Genomic DNA, 21,518 nt, shown 5'->3' on the forward strand with positions numbered 1-21,518 from the left:
ATGTGCTAATCTTTGATAGGCAATTTTGATAGTTATGAAAATTTCTGGAAAGATAAGTCGTTTTTTGAATGATATCGAAGTTTTTAATATATTTGAACGTTAGCAAGTGTAGGTTTATTCTATAAGAAGATTCTGTACTTGGTGGTCGTTATAACCCTCTCAAACAAATAAATAAAAATAAAATAAACGATGGTTCAACAGTTCAAACTGTGAAGACGGAGCTTCTTGTATATAGAAGCTCCGTGCTGTCACTGATGTGAACGACTACTCGAGGAGGAAGAACGATTCCACGAAATCATCCAAACGTAGAAGTAGATAAATTAAAGTGTAGATTTTCTGATTTTTATTACCCACAGTTTTAATTGCAATTTTTGCCTTTAATTATTATTAGTTAACCGTTTATAGTAGATGGTTTAGATTAAATCAAGGGCGAATAATTTGAAAAAGTTTGGATAGTAGCTTTTGAACTATAGACAGTTAAAAGTCAAACTTGAGAAATGAGATTATGGAAATTATATGAATATATGAAAATATTAGAAATTCTACAAAATCAGGAAATATCAGGAATCGATTAAACAGAGTAAAAGTAGGTAGAGCCCAAATCAGTTTGATCGAAAACAATCAAATTTAAAGTCCGGAAATTAAATAATCGATTAATTTAGTCGTTCTTAAAGATTTCAATTTGATTTGATAGGCAAAAAATCTATCTAACAATGAGAGCCAATCTAACATATTGAAGGAAGATTTGATAGTTTCACCATCTATGATTTGTTGAGAGGGAAAAAATCTATCTAACAAATAATGCCCGTCTAAAATATAGCTAGAAGAATTGATAGTTTCGCCAAATATGATAGTTTGAGAGGAAAAATATCTATCTAACCAGCAGTGTCAGTCTAAAATATAGTCAGAAGAGTTGATAGTTTCGCTATCTATGATAGTTTGAGAGGAAAAATATCTATCTAACCAGCAATGTCAGTCTAAAATATAGTCAGAAGAGTTGATAGTTCCGCCATCTATGATAGTTTGAGAGGAAAAAAATCTATCTAAGAAGGAGTTCCACTCTAAAATATAGCCAGAAGAATTGATAGTTTCGCCATCTATGATAGTTTGATAGGAAAAAAATCTATCTAAGGAGGAGTGCCCAACTCTGATTTCAACTGCCTCGGTTCACACTCTAAGACGATTCTGTTAGTGCTGTCTGCTTATCATTTCGTTGGTGTTGTCTGCTAAGGCCGGAGAAAATACACTTAATACTAGTCTCATCCCAGGTGAAATATCCCTGAAAACTACAAACTAGCTTCCAAAGCCGCTTTAAGTTGGTTCGCGAAGCAACTTCAAGAAACCGCGTTTGTAATTAGCTTCTCGAGTATCAGTTTTGTTCACACCTAACTTTGGAAGCGATTTGAGTCGCTTCGAACCGGTTTCCCATGTAAGTGTGAACGTGGCTAAAGTGCGCTTTTAATGAAAAAAGGTAATACTAAATAAATTTCGCAGGGTTTGGACAGCACCCCTGTTGCTACAACATATATCCTGTTTATGCTCGGTCTTTACCCGGAGATTTAAGAAAAAGTCTATCAACTTCGGTGCTTCATTTTTGTTATAACATCACTAAAGAGAGACGAGCCGGGTTAGAGGTTAAAATATTTATTAACTATTAGATATCGCCATAGCACTCGTTCTGTCTTGAATGAGTATACGCGCCGAGGATCGAGGCGCAAACTGACACGCAGCGCCTCTAGCGGGCGAAATTGAAAACTATTGGCGGGAAATTCGCGAATGGTAGATTGACAATTCAAAAATGGGGAGCACTACAATTATAAAATATGTCGGATTTATAGCTTTAGAAGGCTTACAAAATTATTTTAGGGATTCAACTCTTCGAAAAGCCGAAAATCTAATAAAAAGTGAACATATTTTTAACGTAAGAGAAACTTTTAAACCAAATGAAGTTAATACCGAAGTCTCTGGACAATGTATAAGAGAAACTTCTGTAACTAAAAAGGTTTATGATATTACCATCAATGTAAGTGTTCAAATTAAATATTTAATGTTTATATAGTAAGTTAATTAAATTAACTTGCAGGTGCTTCCAGAAAGACACATTTTTGAGGCTAAATGTACCTGTAAGAGTGGGCTCTCTGGGAAATGTAAGCATATAGCCGCTACCGCCCTTTATTTGGAAAAAGAGAGAGATGACGCCAAAACAAACCAACCCCAAGCCTTTCTAAGACCATCAGCGCATCAAGATAAATTATATGCTAAAGGTGAAACAATTAGAAATATTTTTTGCTTCCCTCCATCTCAAGAGAGAGAACCATTAGAAGAGACCAAACGTGAACTAAACAACATATGGGAAAATATTAACTGTCCACTGTCAACAATTTTAAAGTATGAAGTAAGAGATGAAGAAAAAATAACGTGCAAAGATGTTTTAGAAGGGTTGGTGTCAAGCGTTGTTAGAAGCGAAGAAGAGCGTTTCATAAAATCTATGTGTCAAGAACTTGAGCGAGAGTTGAAAAGAAAATCTGTTTATTACAAGTATAAAAGTTTTCTAAATGGAAATAAAATTCGCATAATAAGAGAATTTGATTGTGATACATTGGAAGAGAAAGAGGCTACTTTCTGGAAAGAAAATATTGAGAAGACCTCCACTGATATTGAACAAGTTTGTTTCATAACAAGACTACAGTCAAACGATAAGACCGGAACTTGGATCAAAGTTAGAAAAATTAGAATTTCAGCGACTAAAGCTCATCGAATAAAGACTAGGCGTGCGGATTTTGAAAAACTAGCCAGTTCTTTTCTTAATGCTAAGAATATTCAAACATCCGGAATGAAGTATGGAATCCAAATGGAAAGTACAGCGCGTAATGACTACAACCAAAAGTTTGCCCCACATTCATAAGTCCATCGCAAAATTGGTTATGTTGTAGCCCCGATGGCGTTGTTCTTGGAAACCCAAACATACTTTTGGAAATAAAATGTCCAAGTAGTTTACGAGAAAAGACAATTTTGAATCCAGATGGAAGTTCAAATGTGCCTTACGTTGAAGTTGATGCAAATTCTTTACCAACTTTGAAAACTAGCCACGAATATTATACTCAAATCCAAGTAGCTTTGTACGTCACTGGTTTGAGCGTATGCCATTTCTTCATTTACACCCCATTACAAAGTTTGATGATAGTTGTCGATAGGAACGATATTTTTTTGACTGAAGTCATTCCAAAACTCGAGACATTTTACTTTAATTACTTTATAAAAAAACTAGTCGAGAATTCCTAAGTGCAATTTAAAAATGCAGTTAAATGATGATTTAACCTGTGAGCGTACCTGAGACAAAAATATATATTGTTTAAAACCTTATTATTTATTTAAAAGCAATTGTAACTGTAAAACTCAACCTTTAACATTATTTACATTATTTATATTAAACAAAATAATTATTTACACCGTAAATTATAAACTTTGACTCTATTTATTTATTTTTTTTTTAAATTTCTGATAATTCATTGATAATTGGGGGTTGAAGGTTCGATAATACCGCAGCGGCGTGAACTATCTTATCAATACACCTTAAAAGAGATCTTGGAACAAATCGTAGAACTTTATAAATCTTCATCCGTTGAATAATACGTTCAACATGAATCCGCACTGAAGCAATGTTGTATGTTTCTTGGACTTCAGAAGCGGTGAATTGAATATTCTTGCCTTTTGAAAAGGGGGGCATAACTAAGGTGCAACCACTTTCAGATATGTGGGTTGCAATTTGAGGAAACCCTTTGTCTGCTAAAATTTCATCTCCTTCCTCGATTAAATCAAGGAATCCGGAGTTTACGGTGATGAAAGAATCCGTAGATCTTCCGCCATAGCCCTTAGATATGAAACTCACAAAGCCATTGGGTGTTATGGCGATTAAATACTTCGTAGTAAATGTACCTTTGTACTGGGAGTACATAAGAACTCTTTGTCTTACACCAGCGGGTCTTTCGCAATAAATTTCAGTACAATCGATAATAAACCGACAGTTTTCATGCTGTGCTTTGAACGAACTTGGTAGCGCTTCTCGTACAGAAGACTTTGAGGGTGTGAAAATCCACTTTTTTGTACGGAAATAAAACAAATTCAACACAGCCTTGAAATTAGCCGCTGCTGTAGTTCGATGGATTCCAAATAATGCCCCAAGAGCTGAAAACGGAATACCTAATTTCATTTTCATGAGGAAAAGCAAAAGTCGGTCTTCCTTTGATAATGATGTGTTAAAAGACGCAAATGGGAAGCATTTTAACAATGTGTTAAACACATCTAGTCTCACTCCTGCCAGTGAAAGCAATTGCTCTTCATTTAATGATTTAAGGCCATCAAAAAACGTACGATTCACTGGATTATCACCGCAACCTTTTTCAATCATTTCGATGTATGTTGATGTCGTTTGCGTGAAAGAATTAACCTTTACTGGTAGGTTTGCTTGAGTGGCCGCTGAACCATTGAAAAAGCAGCATGAAAACAATGATAGTTCTTGATTATTGTAATGCCCTGGCTCAGTTTGTGTAGCGATAGATTTTGGAGCTTCACGTAGATCAACATGTTCATCAACTTGGGTGGGTTTATTTGTCGAACTTTGCTCTAAGTTAACGTTACACAGCCTTCTCCTTTTAACAGCTCTTCCATACCTCTCAGATTTCTGTTTTGATGATTTTATTAAATCTTCAGGGGTTTTGTTAAGTGACGAGAATCCTAAATTCAAAGTCGGAAAATACGAAGGGCTTAAAGGGTCGTCACTCTTCTCGCCTCCTGCGAAGTGTTGACTACAAACTCGGTCACTGTTTTTAGGATTCCAATCTGTTCCATCAAGGCTAAATTAAAATTAAATGTTAACGAACAAATTGAGATTTTATTTAAGGCCTTGGCCAACTTTAGTGATTTTACATTAGGTTATTTCGGTGTTGGGACAAGTCTAAAAGACTTACTTTTTCCGTTTAAGTGCATTGATCCATTTATTTCTTTTAATGCTATGTATTCTTGAACTTGGAAAACGGTAAAATTTAACCCCTTCTGGGGAATTTCCGTAATAATTTTTACAATTTAGTACACTACAACCCGTATGGCTTCGACTTAAGGACGCGGCCATTTTCAGTTTTTCCCACCAATTTGTTCTTCTCTATCCCGCTAGGTGGCGAACGCGGCGCCTCGCTCGGCGCGTATTGTTCTTGTTTATATATATAGGCCGCTTATCACCCGTTACATGCTTTTTTATCATAAGTTTTTATACCGTATCTACTAGTTACATTCGTGTATAGGGTTACATAAGTTAATCGTGCTTAAAAGTTTTACATCTAATATACTAATAAAACAATTTTGTGCAACTGTTAAATTATTATTTTCATGAGATAAAACATCGCAATGTTCTGGGGCATTTGTAGAGAGTAAATTTTCTAAGGCTTGTCTAGCTTTTTCAACTGGAGCTAGTCTAATTTGTTTCGCTTGGTCACCTACAATATTGGTTATTTTTACATAAAACTTGAAACATTTGGCAGAAATACCTTGTGTACCTTCAAATATAGCAAGTTTAAGCCTCGGATTTAAATTAGTAGCTACTAGAAATGATTCTTCCTGGAATAATTCATGGAAGCGTTTCTTCTTACTCTCTAAGAGCCCATATTTCAAACGAGTATATTGACAGAGTTTTGACTTAATTAGCTCGTGAGAAGCAAACATAAATGCAGAAGTGGCGAATTTTTAGCGCCTTGAACAATATTTGTTGCTTGTTCAATTGGTTTCAAAAGCTTAATCAAATTTGAAATTTCTAGCCTAAAGATAGATTAATGATTAAAGTATCAATTCCGTTAAATTTAAAATGTGTCTTATGGTACTTCATTGACGTTGCAGGCAATGCGAAATCAAGTTTCTTGTGTTCTTCATTAGCTGTTTTCAAAAGTTATTGTTGAATTTGGTAAAATATTTTATCCTAAAATAGAAGTGAAAAACTGAAAACTCAAGTCTAATAACCCGGAAATTATGGTGATATTACAATTAACCTCGTTAAGTCTTTCCAGCGCATGCCATGTCGAGTTCCAACGTGTCACATTAGCAATGAGTAAGTCCTTTTCGGTTAATTTCTTTATTTCTCCTGAATAATGATTGGACTTTCGAATAAATCGGGTTGTTTTATTGCAATGCTCTACCACGGATGCTGATTTTCCCATTCAGTTTTAAGTCATCATTCACAACCAGCCGCACATATCACTCGGTCCCAGTTCATTAAAATTTTCTTAAATATCCTTTTCTGAGAGAGCTAACATATTCATTGTATAAGAATTTCAAATTGATTCTCCATTTCCTGCAGGATAATTACGCAAATCGTACTTCCTGTTCATTGAGAAGAATGTGCTCATCATCATTTTGACATTTTCCATAAATTCAATATCAGAAAAATCAATTTCAGTTTCATGCTCGTACGAGTTGCTTGTTTTGTCAAATTTGTCACTTCGAATTGCTGGAGCCATTGGGGTTGAACTACATCAAAAGCAGCCGTTATATTGTAAGCAATGTCTGCCATGACCTTTCCAATCTAAGTAGAAGGAAGGATTAGATAAACTTTAAAAAGCTCTATATTCATGACATGGTACCGCATCGAGCATACCTCAATGTTTAATTCTCGTAGAGCTTCGACTACTTTTTCTCGAATATTTTCTCCTTTGTGTTTTTCTCGAATATTTTCTCCTTTGTGTTTTTCTCGAATATTTTCTCCTTTGTGTTTTTCTCGAATATTCTCTCCTTTGTGTTTTTCTCGAATATTGTCTCCTTTGTGTTTTTCTCTAATATTCTCTCCTTTGTGTTCTTCTCTAATACTCTCTCCTTTGTGTTCTTCTCTAATATTTTCTTCTTTGTGTTCTTCTCTAATATTTTCTCCTTTTTGTTTTTCTCTAATATTTTCTACTTTGTGTTCTTCTCTAATATTTTCTACTTTGTGTTCTTCTCTAATATTTTCTCCTTTGAGTTTTTCTCTAATATTCTCTCCTTTGTGTTTTTATCTAATATTTTCCCCTTTGTGTTTTTCTCTAATATTTTCACCTTTGTGTTCTTCTCTAATGTTTTCTCCTTTGTGTTCTTCTCTAATAATTTCTCCTTTGTGTTCTTCTCTAATATTTTCTCCTATGTGTTCTTCTCTAATATTTTCTCCTTTGTGTTCTTCTCTAATATTTTCTCCTTTGTGTTCTTCTCTAATATTTTCTCCTTTGTGTTTTTCTCGAAAATATTTAAAGTCAATTGTTTTTGATATTAAATCCCAGTTATCTATGAAAGGTAGAAAATGAAATACTTTTTTCAATATATTAAGAATGTATAAATATATGCGAGATAAAAAGTGTGCTTTAATTCCAATAATTCCTTCTCTTGATCTAGAGGTCCAGATATCCAGAAATAGATGCAAAGCACATTGATCTATAGAACCCAAACTTAGTTTTAGGGCGGGAATTACTACTGTATCGATTGATTTTTTTCAAATCACTACATATTGTCTGCCTTGATAATGTTTTGATTTCTGGATTCAACTCATGCATAAATTCCTTCAATCCTGGAGCTGCTGGAAATTAGAAAAAAAATTGTAAAAGTATAATCTTAACAGTAGAATTGATTGTAAACACTTACAGTCCGGCAAGCTCAAGGGCAATCCATCTCTATATATGTAGTTCAAAACAGCTTGTCCATAATTTTTTAGTTTCCAAGTAGAATCGCTAGTGGAAGCTCCTTTCATATTGACAGATAATGAACCAGCGTATTTAAAGCCAAGGTGCTGACTGAGTACAGACGGGAATTTTCCCACATTTTCCGCTAACTTTTATTTCAGATAACTCGATGTTGTGAAGTCACTAAGAGGTTGAAAGTAAGTTTAAAAATGTAAATGTAAAAGTTCAAAGTTGTACACTCTAAGAATGGAAAGTGTTAAAAACGTGTTAAAAGGGCGTAATTTAAGAAAACACTTTTGTTTACAAAATTACACCCCAAACGCCACGGCCCGCACCCCTGTAGTTACGCCACTGCTGTCAATGAATGACTTCCTTCTGGGGAAGGAATATCCAAAGAGACATTGAATACAACGACTTAAAACACTTGACCTACCTCGAAAGAGTCGTTAAGGTTAATTTTGATTAAATGGAAGACACAAATTACATTCTAATCATTTTTTAATTTTAAGTAAAACAAAACATTTTTTAATTTTATGTAAAACAAAATATTTTTTAATTTTAAGTAAAACAAAACATTTTTTAATTTTATGTAAAACAAAACGTTTTTTAATTTTAAGTAAAAGAAAACTTTTTTTATTTTAAGTAAAACAAAATATTTTTTAATTTTAAGTAAAACAAAACATTTTTCAATTTTAAGTAGAACAGAATATTTTTAAATTTTAAGTAAAACGAAACATTTTTTAATTTCATTATTTAATTTTAAGTAAAAAAAACTTTTTTTTAATTTTCAGTAAAACAAAACAAAACATAATTACGTACAGGAATCGCTAAGGTTGTGTTCTCTAGGTCCATTGATTGGTCTGCAGCTGAAGATTTACAAATAGGTTCGTTTTCTGCTTATTATTTGTAATTACTATGTTGGAAGTATACTTTGGAACTACCAATTTCTTACTTCTGAGGTTTTAACATTGACCATTAAATATTTGACCAAGTGCCCTTGCAAATAATGTTAAACTTATAGACCTACTAAATTTTTATGAAAATGAAGCGTCTGGGTGGATTCCATTGCAAAACCTCTTATGCATATAAAAACAATTCTATTGCAAATTCCATGCACGAAAATTCTTAAAAAGGGTGCAACGTGCTTTATCTTGATTCAAGGCTTTCATTACGACACCCTACATTACCCCAGTCCAGAAGTATTCGACCCGGAATGATTCAACCCAGAGAGCAGCGAAGGAAGACACCCATTTTGCTACATCTCATTTTCGGCCGGTCCCCGCAATTGCATCGGTTCGTCAACAGCTTTCGTTCTATAACTAACTAGCTGTTACCCGCGGCGTCGCTCGCGTGTAATCAAAATGATATAAAGAATGGGTATATTTTACTGATGACTATTATTTTTGTAGCACCCTAAGAGCGAAGGCACTCGGTGTTGCCCGTCAGCCCGTCTGGACTTTTTTATTCCTTTTCACGCGGACATTATTCCATAAAGAAGTGTTTTTAAGTTTTTGGCCGCCATTTAAAAAGATGGCGACAAATCGAACCCAAAAAACCATTCAGCCCGTCTATGTGTTAAAGGAAACCAGTGTTCTAAACATCTGTGAAATCGGTTGAAACACGCGGACTTTGTTGCATAGAGAAGATTTTTTACATTTCTGGAGGCCATTTTTTAAGATGGCGGCGGATTGGAAAAACCTTTCTTAAGAGGCAAGCGGTTTGGGCTGGGCGTTGATTATCAGTCAGTCAGTCAGGACTTTGATTTATATAGATATAGATAACTCCTTTTTAAATGTTAATTTCAACTATTTTCAGGACAAGCTTTCTCCATGTTATAATTGAAAGTAGTTTTAGCGAACGTTTTTTGCCATATCGAAATCACTTCAAAATTACCGAGAGACAAAATAATTCCTTATATGTTTATTTTCTTGAAAATTCATGATATACCTCTCCATTTCGAGCCCAGAATCCCGAATAATTGAAAAAATTTATGTATTATATTTCACTTCAATTTATTTTTTACTAACAAATCACTAAACCTTGAAGAAATAATTAACCACAAATGCTCGTCTTTTTGTAGAGCCACGTGTTAAAATGAACAGGCCGTAAGTAGTACTTGTAATCGTTTGTTTTCACTTTGGCATATTTAAGAGAGTTCTTAAATTTATAATAGTAATTGTGGAAAAATACGTTCGCTAAAATTTGAAAATCAAGAATAAATTCAAATTTAAAAGGTTTGACACAACAATTGATAAAAAATGAATTCGATTCGAGTCAGAGTATAAACACCGCTGGTCGAAGTGTTGATCGCTGCACAATCTTTCCGTCAAGCAACAACCATGTCGCTGAGGATATTACTTTTCGCTTTTGAAGTGATTCATAAATTGATGAAATTTATATCGTCTCTGCTTAAAATTATTCCATCACAGCGAGCTTGGGATTCGTACCCAAATTACGGTTTCAAGTCGGTCTTCTTCTTTGGTCACGTCAGATTTCTAAAACTATTTCCACCAGTTAAAGACATCAGCTCTACAACTTGTGAGTTTCATTTAGTTCAGTAACAAGTTTTATATGAAGAGTAAACATACTCAATACTCACGTTTATGTGAGCTGTGCAACACACAAACGCCCAGTGACGCGATATGTGACGTTTTTAAAATGATGTTTGGCCAATGCCCCTTTAACTCCAAACATCGCATGAGTAACTGTACCAATTATGCCTTTTAAGAAGAGGTATTATTTCATGGTTTTAAAGATAGAATAGAGTATAAATAATGCAGTGTGAATACCCACTTAAGTTACATTGGTTGCGACGTTTTGTTTTCAAGCTTAGGCATTTAAGTAAAAGATGCCTGAATCTTAGCTGTACAATTACGCAATGCTGACAATTATTCCAAATGTTCAAATTATAGAATTTGAACTACCGGTGGCACATGAAAGCAGTGGCGTAGGAACGGGGGGGGGGTACAAGGGTACATTGTACCCCCCTAAAATTTTACAAGGGCGCCTAAATAGGTCAGAAAGGGTGCCAAATTTATAATCAAAGGGCGCCAAAATTACACTGAAGTAAAAAAAGAGCTGAATAGACTATTTCGGTATTACGCGCAGTGCCGTTTCCCGTCCTATTGGCGGAGCTAAGAGCCCGTCTTTTGTAAGGCATAAAAAGGCTTGTTCAGCTTATCAATGACAGCTTCACAAATTTAGGGCGCTGAAGACCGTTCGCGCCTTCGCAGAGGTGAAAACCGAAATGGTCTACAGTGAAAATCAAGCGGACTCGGGGAAAACTTGTTTCAAAGGCAATGGCAGCAAAGAGAAGGGAAATAGGGAGAGATAATCGCATAGGCAGCCGTGATCCATCTAGAGGGGAAAATTTGTGATACGCGGCGGCTCTTAACGCGCACCTTATTCGCGCACAGTTGACGTTATTGGTTCTCCTCTTTCTGGCTACTACGCCACCAAAATTGCTCGGAAAGGTTTAAACGTTAAACGTACGCTTTAAAAATAAAAAGCCGAGGCTTAAGTGAAATGATCAGCCAAGTGGGCTTTTTTAAGCAGAGTTATTTATTTATCAGAGGTAATTTAAAATGGTTTACCACAAAAAATGCTGCTACTTGAATTGTAGTAGCAATACGCGGTATTCAAGTAATCCAAAAATGAACGGTATAACTTTTAAACCATTTCGAAAACCTATAACCAAACATCAACAATGTGTAATTAAAAAACATCATTTCGTGGGTTCGTGTGCTCAAGCCATTTTTCTAATGGTGATAGTGATCCATTAGCAGGATTTGGTGTTATATGTTTACAAGTAAGATATTTTGAATATTTTCCTGAAACATTACACGGCTCTAATCTTATACTATCTATCTAAATTACCTCTGATAAATAAATAACTCTTTGCTTAAAAAAGCCCACTTGGCTGAACATTTCACTTAAGCCTCGGCTTTTTATTTTTAAAGCGTACGTTTTAACAACGTTTAAACCTTTCCGAGCAATTTTGGTGACGTAGTAGTAGCCCGAAAGAGGAGAACCAATAACGTCAACTGTGCGCGAATAAGTTGCGCGTTAAGAGCCGCCGCGTATCACACATTTTCCTCTCTTCTCAATACGGATGGATCACGGCTGCCTATGCGATTATCTCTCCCTATTTCCCTCCTCTTTGATGGCAGCAGGAAAGTTCGACGACGAAACCCAGTCTTTTTTAGGGCTGCCTTGAATTTTTGGTTTCGAGTCGAGTCTCGAGTATTGAAATTTTCCCTTATCGAGTATCGAGCCGAGTCTCGAGTACTCGAATCGAGTATCAAGTAGTTGGCAAATTGGTTTCGAGTATTTATCGAGTAATTGGGAATTGGTTTTGCAGTATTTCAGCACTTTCTGTTAATTTATCGCTCTAATAGTAGACATTTAGTGTAATTTTGATCATCGACAACTACTTCAAACATTTCCCAGACAGTATTAATCTTAAATTTAACAAACTAATTCCTCATCAATATCTTCTTCGGAATCTCATTCCTCACCTTAGCCACTAGCCATTATTATACTTCGCGCAAAGTCCCAAACGAAAATTACTAAGCTAAACTAAAAAATGAGAAGAAATAAATTAATAAAATAAAAATAAAAATAAAAATATAATTATAATAGTCAACGCTATTATTAACTGTATTTTATTACTTTTACTTCCACTATTGAACCAGCTAGGAGCTACTACCCTACTACATTACACTGGCATTATGATCTAAACTACCCAAAAAGCACTAACATTAGTCTGTTAACCAATAAACGTGACTTTCTAGTGGATTTTTATAGCTACTACATCCAATTTTCAGAGTTAAAGGCCTTCCAAAAGCAGGTTCGAGTATTTATCGAGCCTTGGTTTCGAGTCTAAGGAAATCTCTCATCGAGTACTTGGCTCGATACTCTGCAACTCAATTCGTCTCCTTGTTGTGCCTGCCACTTACACTTCAGCAGAAAGAAGTTTCTCTATATTGATGCTTTTAAAAACGTACTAACAACAGCAAGGCCCCAGAAGTCCTACAATTCCCATAAAATCCCAATTTTTAGAAATTATCCTATAATTTCTATAAAGTCCTAATGTTTGGTATTTTGGTGTAATTATTTATAATCCCAGCTGTGTGACGTTTTAAACTCCGAATTAACAAGATCTCGTTTGGTCAGAACAAAAAATCGCTTCGCTTGCTCAGGATATTTTTACCTTCAATTGTCTCATAATTGAATTTGAAATATTTTTTCGTTTTTATTTGAAATTATAGCAATTGCTTTGCATTCAGAGCTTCGTTCCAATGACTCAAATAAGACTAAAACGTGTCCAGAGAGGATTGATAAAAATTTAATGTGCAAAAGGTTTTCAACAACCAACACCTATCGGACACCAGTTTTTTGAATTCACCGTTTCACTTGCCACTGCAATTAAAATACTATGTTTCAATATTGTTCAATATATTTTTCGATATTTTTCTTATCTTTGGGAAGGGGGCGCCCAAATCCATATTTAGATGGTACCCCCCCTAAATTCGAAACGTTCCTACGCGCCTGCATGAAAGACAAATTCTTAAGACTTTTTCGTAGCTAACGTTGTACTAAAAATTCACCGTCAACGCTGAATTCGTTCAACCAATAGATTAGATCAGGTATTCATGAAATACTAGAAGCAGGAATAGAGAACAGGGTATATAGGGCGAGCGTCAAAGTCCCGGACCCCTAGCCCGGGACGGAGAGGGGTATGAAAGAAGAGGCGGGTCATATTGTCAGAGGTAAAAAGGAACTACGTATGTTTCGCCGTCCCTGTCAGCAACGACATCAAAACGAAGTTTAACTGAGCCAATAAGATAATTTAAAATTTTCATTACATGTTGAAGGGAGGGACTCTGTACTGGGCTATGAGTTGGACTGAAGTAAAGACTAACCGTTTTCTGTTCCTGCTTCTAAAATTACTTGGATCCCTGGTTAGATCAATTAACCTTTACCTTCGCAAGATGAAAGAAAAATGTATTTTCAGTGAGAAAGTAAATTAGTGAAAATTAAGACATCTGAATTCACAATGTTAAATACCTTTGGATATGAGAGTAAAGTGTCAACGTGTGCGTAGAATTGGGGTTTGCAGTGTTCCAAGTATAATGTAGATCTTCGGAATGGCCAGCATTGAGTTCATTACACCATGGCGACGAATACTGGATTTGAAACGATATTGAATGATTTACTTTGTGTGATCTTTTTCATTGAAAATTTTGCTCATCCCTGATAATGGGATTTTCTATTTTCAGATTTGTTGGAAACCCTTATGGGAATGGCTACGATATTACGTCAAGAAGGACTTTTTGATATCCACCTTTTCAATCAGAAAATGGTTATTTTAGTTGACCCAGAGCTAATAAAGGTAAGGGTCCCTTCAAGGTGTGGCAAGAAATTTGTAACTAACCTCGCTAACTGTCGCCAAATTGGTGACTTATTTCAAGGTTGTCCTAACCAATAGCAAAGAAATCAACAAAAGCAAGTATTACAAGTTATTTCACATTTTTTCGGGAAAGGGTTTAATAGCGAGGTAAGAGTTTTAAATATTATTACTATTTTTATTTGATCGCGATGTATTCAAAAAAACAATTTAATTGCCGAATTTTCAGCGATCCAGATCTTTGGAGGAAACAGAGGAAGTTGTTGAATCCGATGTTTCATCTCGGGAGCATCAAGGAGTTCGTTCCTATGATGAACAAACACGTCAAAATGATGATCTCTCAAATTCAAGAAGACATTTACAAATCTGATTCCAGGATTATAGATATATCGGAGTCAATCGAGAAGTGCACATTATACATAATTGCGGGTAAATTTAGGATCTGCGTATGATGTGCACAAATCCGCTTTATGATATCAACCTGGGAACTCTTTGAAGAAATAATTCAGGCGTATTTCCGTTCGAATAATGACGCGTGATTACTGCTAAACGAATATTTTTCTTTTTATGTTTTCATAAGTATTCGTTCTCATTTGCCAAGTCTCAAAAGCGGCTTTTGGTTGGGTTAGCTTTATGTTTAATTAAGCCAGGGAAGAGAGAGGCGAGAGGGAGTAATAATGTGAGTAGGCGGGTTGGTTCGCTTCGTGGTACGACTCGCCTCTCTCTAGTGCTCGCTCAGTTGGTCTCTGTGGGCTTCGCGCGCATGCGTCAAAATTAAAATTCGGCTCTGAACTGGGAAGTGGGAGCTGTAGTTTACCGACACAACTCGCTCTTGCGCGTTAGCTATTATCAATGGAGAAAGATAAAAATTCCTACACTCGTTTTTTCCCCCGTCATTTATATTTCTGCTTCTTTAACATTAGAGCAACACTCCCTCTTACCCCTCTCCTCCAATTTTAGGCTTAGCTTATGGGTGGTTTTCACAAATTAAAGTTTCACAGCATTCAGTAAAAAATATCTCGAATTTTGCGTTAAATTCTCAATTAACTTAGTTTTCATTTTCTTTTAGACGCAGTTTTTGACTTTGAACATGAAAATGAAAAGATTTTACAAGATGGACTTTTCAAACCTGTTAAAAGGTATAAACAAAAAAATCTTTTGCGCTGCCAAAACTTATCTGCATAATAATTTCATAAAATATTAATTAATATTAGATTTGAAGAAAGCTTCAGTTATCGATTCAATCGACCATTGTTGCATTCGGAAAATATGTTCAAAATGACACTTTTGGGGAAAGAAACTGTTAAAGCAGTTAAAAAAGTAGACGAAACGTTTCAAGTAAGTAGACACTTTTTGAAATTAGGACTTGACATATTACGAACTAAATTACCAACTCCTTCACAGACGATGTTGATGAAAAAGAAAGCGATTATGAAAGAACCCGACGAAAACGTTCGAAGCGTAAACTTTATGGATATCATTCTACAAATGCTCGAGAAAAACCCCGAGCTAATGAGCGATAAACAATTTCGAGACGAAGCCATGAATATCATTGGGGGGGTAATAAGCAATTAAGTGCGCATGTAGAAAGGTTATACTAAATTACTTTCGCAGGGTTTCGACAGCACCACTGTCGCTGCAACATTTAGCCTGTACATGCTTGGTCTTTACCCGGAGATTCAAGAAAAGGTCAACCAAGAGTTGACTTCCGTCTGTGGAACGGACGTCGAAAGAGACATTGAATACAACGACCTGAAACACTTGACCTACCTCGAAAATGTCATTAAGGTTGATTTTGATTAAATGCCTAGATACAAATTAAAAACTTCACATTTTATAATTTTAAATAGAAAACTTAACCCTTTGCAGGAATCGCTAAGGCTGTGTACTCCAGCTCCAATGATTGCCCGCCAGCTCTCTAAAGATTTACAAATAGGTTCGTTTTCTGCTTATGACTGGTAATCACACCGTTGCAGTTGCACTATGGAACTATTTATTTCTTAGTTCTGAGATTTTGACATTGATTATAAAATCGTTTAGAATCTTAAACGTATATCGATAAGTTTGTAATATATGTTCCGTAAGAATGATACTGGGAGCTACTTGGAGATCGACGCGAAAATTTACTACACTCGTTTTTGCAAGCCATCTTCCTATTTAGTCTGTCCTAAGTCTTTGACAGCGCCTCACCAGGCGTCGCTTTACGAGAATCTGTGACGTTGCTTCATGACAAGCTCTCAGTTATCCAATATATCTCATGAACTTACTGTAAAACAAAACCTTTTAAAGAAATGATAGCGTAAGAGTGATTTATGGTCGCGACAGTTCCATTGCAAAACCTATTCCAATATTCGTTTCCAAGTTTATAATTACGATTAAAATCCACTATACACAGAAAAAAGTGTGTTAATGATTTGAACACATTTTTGTGTTCAAAAATCAGATTTTGGTTTCTTGATATGTTTAAGTGATGAAAAAGTGTAATTTATTGAACACTTCGCTTAATTTTGGCGTTCAACTTCTAATTTTTGTTTCTATTTGGAAAAATTGTAACAGTTGAACACAAAATCTTAACACTTTCACAATGAACGGATTAAAAATTTAGGAACAGCGAACGCGATCATTTGTTTTCATGTTCTGTAAACCTTGTAGTTGAAGGCGTACTTCGTCGAAGCTTATTCGATATATACTCTGTTCCAGCTTTGGTTCTCAGCACACTCTAAGCTAGATCTCTATGTAACGTAGCTTTGTGCGTGCTGACGACTAAAGCTGGAACAGAGTATACACCGAATAAGGTCCCGTCGGAGATAGGAAGTTGCTTATCATATAGCGTGAAAACCTATTTCCTCACGCGCATTCTTTATATTTTTTTTTTTTTTTTTTGAGGTTTCAATGCGAAGTGGGCTCTTACGTCCGCGGCAAGGATGCGATTATTCAGGGTTCAGTATGTGTGTAAGCAGGGGAAGGAAATGAGGTTTACTTGGGAGGTGACGGACGGGGTGTGGGGGTCAAGTCACCTCCGGCGGACACGGGGCAGTCGGCACCTATAGGGTAGGATCGCCGACATGTGTCGTATTCCCTCAAACTTTGCCGCCCAGACGCTTGGCTTACAGGAGTGCGCCACACTCCCGGCGCATTCTTTATATCCATGGTTTTTCTTTGTCGCCCAGGAATGAATTTAAACTTGAAGTAATTATACAATTCAATGATTCAGTGGCGTCGCTAGGCCTTTTTTTCGGGGGGGGGGGGGTAAAGCCCCCTATTCCCCCCCCCCCAAATTTCAAACTTAGACCCCTCTAAAATAATCACCAGACTGGTAAGCATATTTTTAAATAATAAATATTTGGAATGCGAATTTAATTTAACTATACGCCTTGAAAACGTTTCTTGGCAAAGCGCAGACGATGAGACGAACTCTCTGACAAAGCATTTTTGCAATTGCATTTACTTATGTTTGGGAAATTTTAATATTCCCTAAAATTCGTCTGCAACCTTTACTGCTGCTAATGTGCTAATAAGAAAACCGATCCCGAAAGTAACAGCACATAAGTTTTGGGCAGGATTTTTAAGCCTTGGCCCTTCAGAATATTAAAGGTGTAATCCTTTTTGTGGGTAAGTTTTAAGTAACTATTACAAGACAAAAATATATTTCAATACTTAATAGTCCTTTTACTAGCAAAATAACTTAAACCTCAGTACAGTAATACCTATTAATTATTAATTACAAGTAAGAAATTCTCGTACATATCTCTCTTGGACTCTAGAATGAGAGAGGTACAGTCGCCGCAATTAAAACCTTTTTTTCTCGCGACGTCTTGTTTCAACAATAAGCCGCAAATCTTTATTAAACAACAATATACGATAAGTTTTTTTATCAATTGTATCAGATCAATAATTTGCGGCTTATTGTTGAAACAAGACGTCGCGAGAGAGAAAGTTTTTAATTGCGGCGACTGTACTTAACATGTTCGTACACTCTAAGAAAGGGAAGTGTAATTTAAGAAAACACTTTTTTTACACCTTAAAAACACCCAAAGAGAGTTTTATTACCTTGAGTTTTTGTGGGGCCAATTTAAGGTGTAAATTCGGTGTAAAATAAAACTTTTTAAAACCGTTTTGAAATTAAAAATGGAAAATTATAGTACTGCGGGTTTCTTAAATAAGGTCTTTCATTTTCATTAATGTTTTAATATTAAAGTCAATACAAACAGTAAAAAATTATTGAAAAACTTGATTGTTAAGCATTTTTTAAAGATGATATTCATGAAAGAATATATTTTTATCCTTTAAATAAAATTAACAAAGAAATTCGTAATCAGAGGGTATTGTACTTTTGTAAAACACTGCTAAACGTGTTAGGCGACACTCTGAAACGTGTTAGGTGACACTCTTAAAAGCGTCATGCGACACTCTTGCAGTGGGGTCGCTAAGTCTTTTTGGGGGCTTTAGCGCCCCTAAAATTTCAAAGTTAGCCCCCTTAAAATAATCCGTAAATTCTACTAAAAAATTGCTCGTATCCCCTAAAATTTTGTAGCAATATAGTGTAAAAAATTATTATGATAATTTCGTTCAGTTTCATCTTTGTAGAGATGAATTTCAATATCAAACAGTAGTGGGGACTAAAAGCAAACGGAAACTGAACTTATAAAAGACGAGTGAAATTCTTTCATCCACAATTGTCTCATAGTCACTAACTGATCGGTTCCGTACTCTTTATTAATAAAAGTTTGTAAATCTTTAATATACGAATAATAAACTTAAACCCCCCCACCCCCCCCCCCAAATTGCAAACCCTAGCAACGCTACTGCACTCTTGAAAGTGTTAAGCGATACTCTTAAAAGTATTGTGCGACACAAAAAAACGAGACTATGTTAGTAGGGCGACTACAGACGCCAACTTTTGTGACATGTCTTATCTTTATTTTGAGAATCATTAGAGTAGAAAATGAAATTTTTTTTTAAATATTGTAGAGTAGATTAGGTCAAACGCGTTTCTGGTGCTCGAAAAATTCTTAGTGAAAAGAGATTATTAAATTTAACAAGAACGTTTATATCTACTGATTGGATATTATGGCCTCCAAAACCAACTTAATACCCGATGAAATTATAGTAATTAAAAACTTTCTGCCTTTTTCAGAGGCTATTAAGTCGGTAAAAATTACCAACTTTTATGCAGTTTCACACTGAATGCTAGAACTAGCATTCAGGGCCGGATTAAGCAATTTTGCACCGGGGGCCGCCCCCTTTAGTCGAAAAAAACAGAACAGCAAATGTCCCTAAGAGGGAATAGTTTAACTCTATGCGCCCCCAACAAGACTTGCGCCCGGGGGCCAGTGCCCCCTCGCCCCCCTCTTAATCCGGCCCTGCAAGCATTGCTTAAAGCGGTATAGTTCTGCATGTAAGAACTTTCCTCTTAATTTAACTCAAAGTGGAACCTTGCTGTGAATATACCACTGATTGCTAATAAACCACCCACTCTTTAAGGTGTTATGAGACACTCTGAAAGGTGATATGCGACACTTTGAAAGGTGTTATGCGACACTCTGAAAGGTGTTATGCGACACTCTGAAAGGTGCTATGCCGCACCCTTTAAAGAATTGCACAACACTCATGTGAGAGTAAAAATTAAGTTTTAGTTCGATATAAGAGTTAAAAAGGTGTTAAACTGCACCTCTGTTGCACCATTTTATAGCACCAATTGCTCCATAAGTGTTATTAAACCCTTTCAGGGGTGTAAATGAACACCTGTAATGATGTCAAATTTGGCCCCAAACTACTTTTAAAGGTGTTAAAACGCGCCCCATTTTCTTAGAGTGTATGCTTAACACGTAAAAGACGTTCAAAACCGAAACAAAAATCGTCTTGAACACATTAGAAAGTGAACATATTTTCACTTGAACATGTGCTCATTTTTGAACATGTATAGTAGAAAGAGTCGCATGAAGGTGTTCAGGGATTGTGTTCAGCTCCTGAACACATTTTCTGCATAATTAACATGTTCAGAGGCAGAACACTTAAATAAAAACACGTTCAAAATCAAACACAAAATGGTTTGAATGCATTAGAAAAAAGAACAGATTTCTATTTGAACATGTTCTCATTTTTGAACATGTATAGGAGAGTGTTGCATGAAGATGTTCAGGGATTGTGTTCAATTTCCTAACACATTTTTTTCTGTGTAGTTTCCATATATGAGTATAAAATAATTACATTGCAAATTTCTAGGCGAGAAAATTCTTAAAAAGGATGCTACGTGCGGCATCTTGATACAAGCAGTTCATCAAGACCCCCGATATTACCCCAATCCTGACATATTCGACCCCGACAGATTCAACCCGGAGAACAGCAAAGGAAGACACCCGCTTTGCTACATTCCATTTGCAGCCGGTCCCCGCAATTGCATCGGTTCGTCAACACCTATATTTCAATAATTAATAGCTTCTTTTTCAATGTTTATTACAACTATTTTCAGGACAAGCATTCGCCATGTTAGAATTGAAAGTACTTTTAGCGAACGTTCTTCGCCATTTCCGAATCACTTCGCAATTACCGAGAGACAAAATAATTCCTAATATGCTTATTTTCAAGAAAATTCGTGAGATGCCTCTCCATTTCGAGCCCAGAATCAAGAATAATTGAAAATCTTTGTGTATTGTATTTCAATTGTTCATATTATTTTTTTACCAGCAAATGACTATACCTTGAAGAAATAATTGACCACAAATGCACGTCTTTTTGTAGAGCCACGTATTAAAATGTACAGGCCTTAAATAGTACTTCTAATAGTTTGTTTTCACTTTGGCATGTTTAAAGGCCCGTTTTCAATCAAGCTTTTGCTTGAAAAATCACAGAAAAACGCTAAAGCAAAATATTTAGCCGTTTTCAATCGCGCTTGGACTAAAGCTTTAAGCTTTCATTGGCGCCGCTTTTGCTGAAATGTTTTTTCAAGCAGATATCTATCCTCCGTAGATATTTGCCTTAACTTTTTGCTTTCAAGCGCGATGGACGTTTATAATCTCTTGACGTCACAGTTTAGTGTCCAATAGAAATTCTCCATTTTTCATGCCTCTGAGTGTGTGTTGACCGTTTGACTCGGAGATTTTTTAGTGATATATTTTAAAATGAATAACTTGTAACAATTATGCTATTATTGAAAATGGAAAAAATATAAATAAAAGAAATGCTACGAATAAAAAGAAAGGCAGCTAAAAAGGTGGCTTTGTTTAAAATTGGTGAGACGTAATGCAAACTTTTTGAAACGAGGCTTAACATACGCAGTCTTTTCGAGGTGACCGCTATATTTGTTTATAGTTTTAGGGGCAAAAATATTTTGGTACCCGCCCACTATCACGTGATATCGTTAACCGCACGCTTTAAAAGTTTTGCGCTACCAGTTTCAAAACGGTTAGTAGTTTTGCAGTTTC

General features: G+C 35.6%; 3 protein-coding genes and 1 long non-coding RNA gene across 5 annotated transcripts; 3 read left to right on the forward strand and 1 right to left on the reverse strand.

The window, feature by feature from the left end:
• Positions 1 to 1,154: 1,154 nt before the first annotated feature.
• Positions 1,155 to 2,905, forward strand: LOC149602874 (uncharacterized). Its single transcript, XM_089860275.1, has 3 exons — positions 1,155 to 1,429; positions 1,495 to 2,023; positions 2,084 to 2,905. Exons 2-3 carry the CDS (start codon positions 1,799 to 1,801, stop codon positions 2,903 to 2,905), a joined length of 1,047 nt encoding a protein of 348 aa, XP_089716401.1. The 5' UTR covers positions 1,155 to 1,429; positions 1,495 to 1,798.
• Positions 2,906 to 3,490: 585 nt separating this feature from the next.
• Positions 3,491 to 6,503, reverse strand: LOC149602875 (uncharacterized). The gene is made up of 2 exons (XM_089860276.1): positions 6,364 to 6,503; positions 3,491 to 4,853 (listed from the first exon to the last, which is right to left on the reverse strand). The coding sequence occupies exons 1-2, from the start codon at positions 6,501 to 6,503 to the stop codon at positions 3,491 to 3,493; spliced, it is 1,503 nt and encodes a 500-aa protein (XP_089716402.1).
• Positions 6,504 to 13,293: 6,790 nt separating this feature from the next.
• LOC149602876 (cytochrome P450 4V2-like) lies at positions 13,294 to 21,295 on the forward strand. Its single transcript, XM_089860309.1, has 11 exons — positions 13,294 to 13,906; positions 13,967 to 14,079; positions 14,159 to 14,244; positions 14,324 to 14,523; positions 15,164 to 15,233; positions 15,309 to 15,432; positions 15,499 to 15,654; positions 15,709 to 15,882; positions 15,964 to 16,030; positions 20,320 to 20,499; positions 20,567 to 21,295. The coding sequence occupies exons 1-11, from the start codon at positions 13,861 to 13,863 to the stop codon at positions 20,731 to 20,733; spliced, it is 1,383 nt and encodes a 460-aa protein (XP_089716435.1). The 5' UTR covers positions 13,294 to 13,860; the 3' UTR covers positions 20,734 to 21,295.
• On the forward strand, positions 17,339 to 18,405 carry LOC149602877 (uncharacterized). Of its 2 annotated transcripts, none has more exons than XR_016376966.1 (2): positions 17,339 to 17,410; positions 17,491 to 18,405. It is a non-coding gene; the product is annotated as an uncharacterized LOC149602877 (long non-coding RNA). The 2 variants fall into 2 exon arrangements; XR_016376965.1 differs by having other exon boundaries at positions 17,349 to 17,410; positions 17,496 to 18,405.
• Positions 21,296 to 21,518: the final 223 nt, after the last annotated feature.

This window comes from Phalangium opilio, unplaced genomic scaffold (assembly GCF_054372755.1).
Source record: "Phalangium opilio isolate 3A_F unplaced genomic scaffold, DU_Popi_V2 ptg000352l_1, whole genome shotgun sequence".
NCBI lineage: Eukaryota > Metazoa > Arthropoda > Arachnida > Opiliones > Phalangiidae > Phalangium > Phalangium opilio.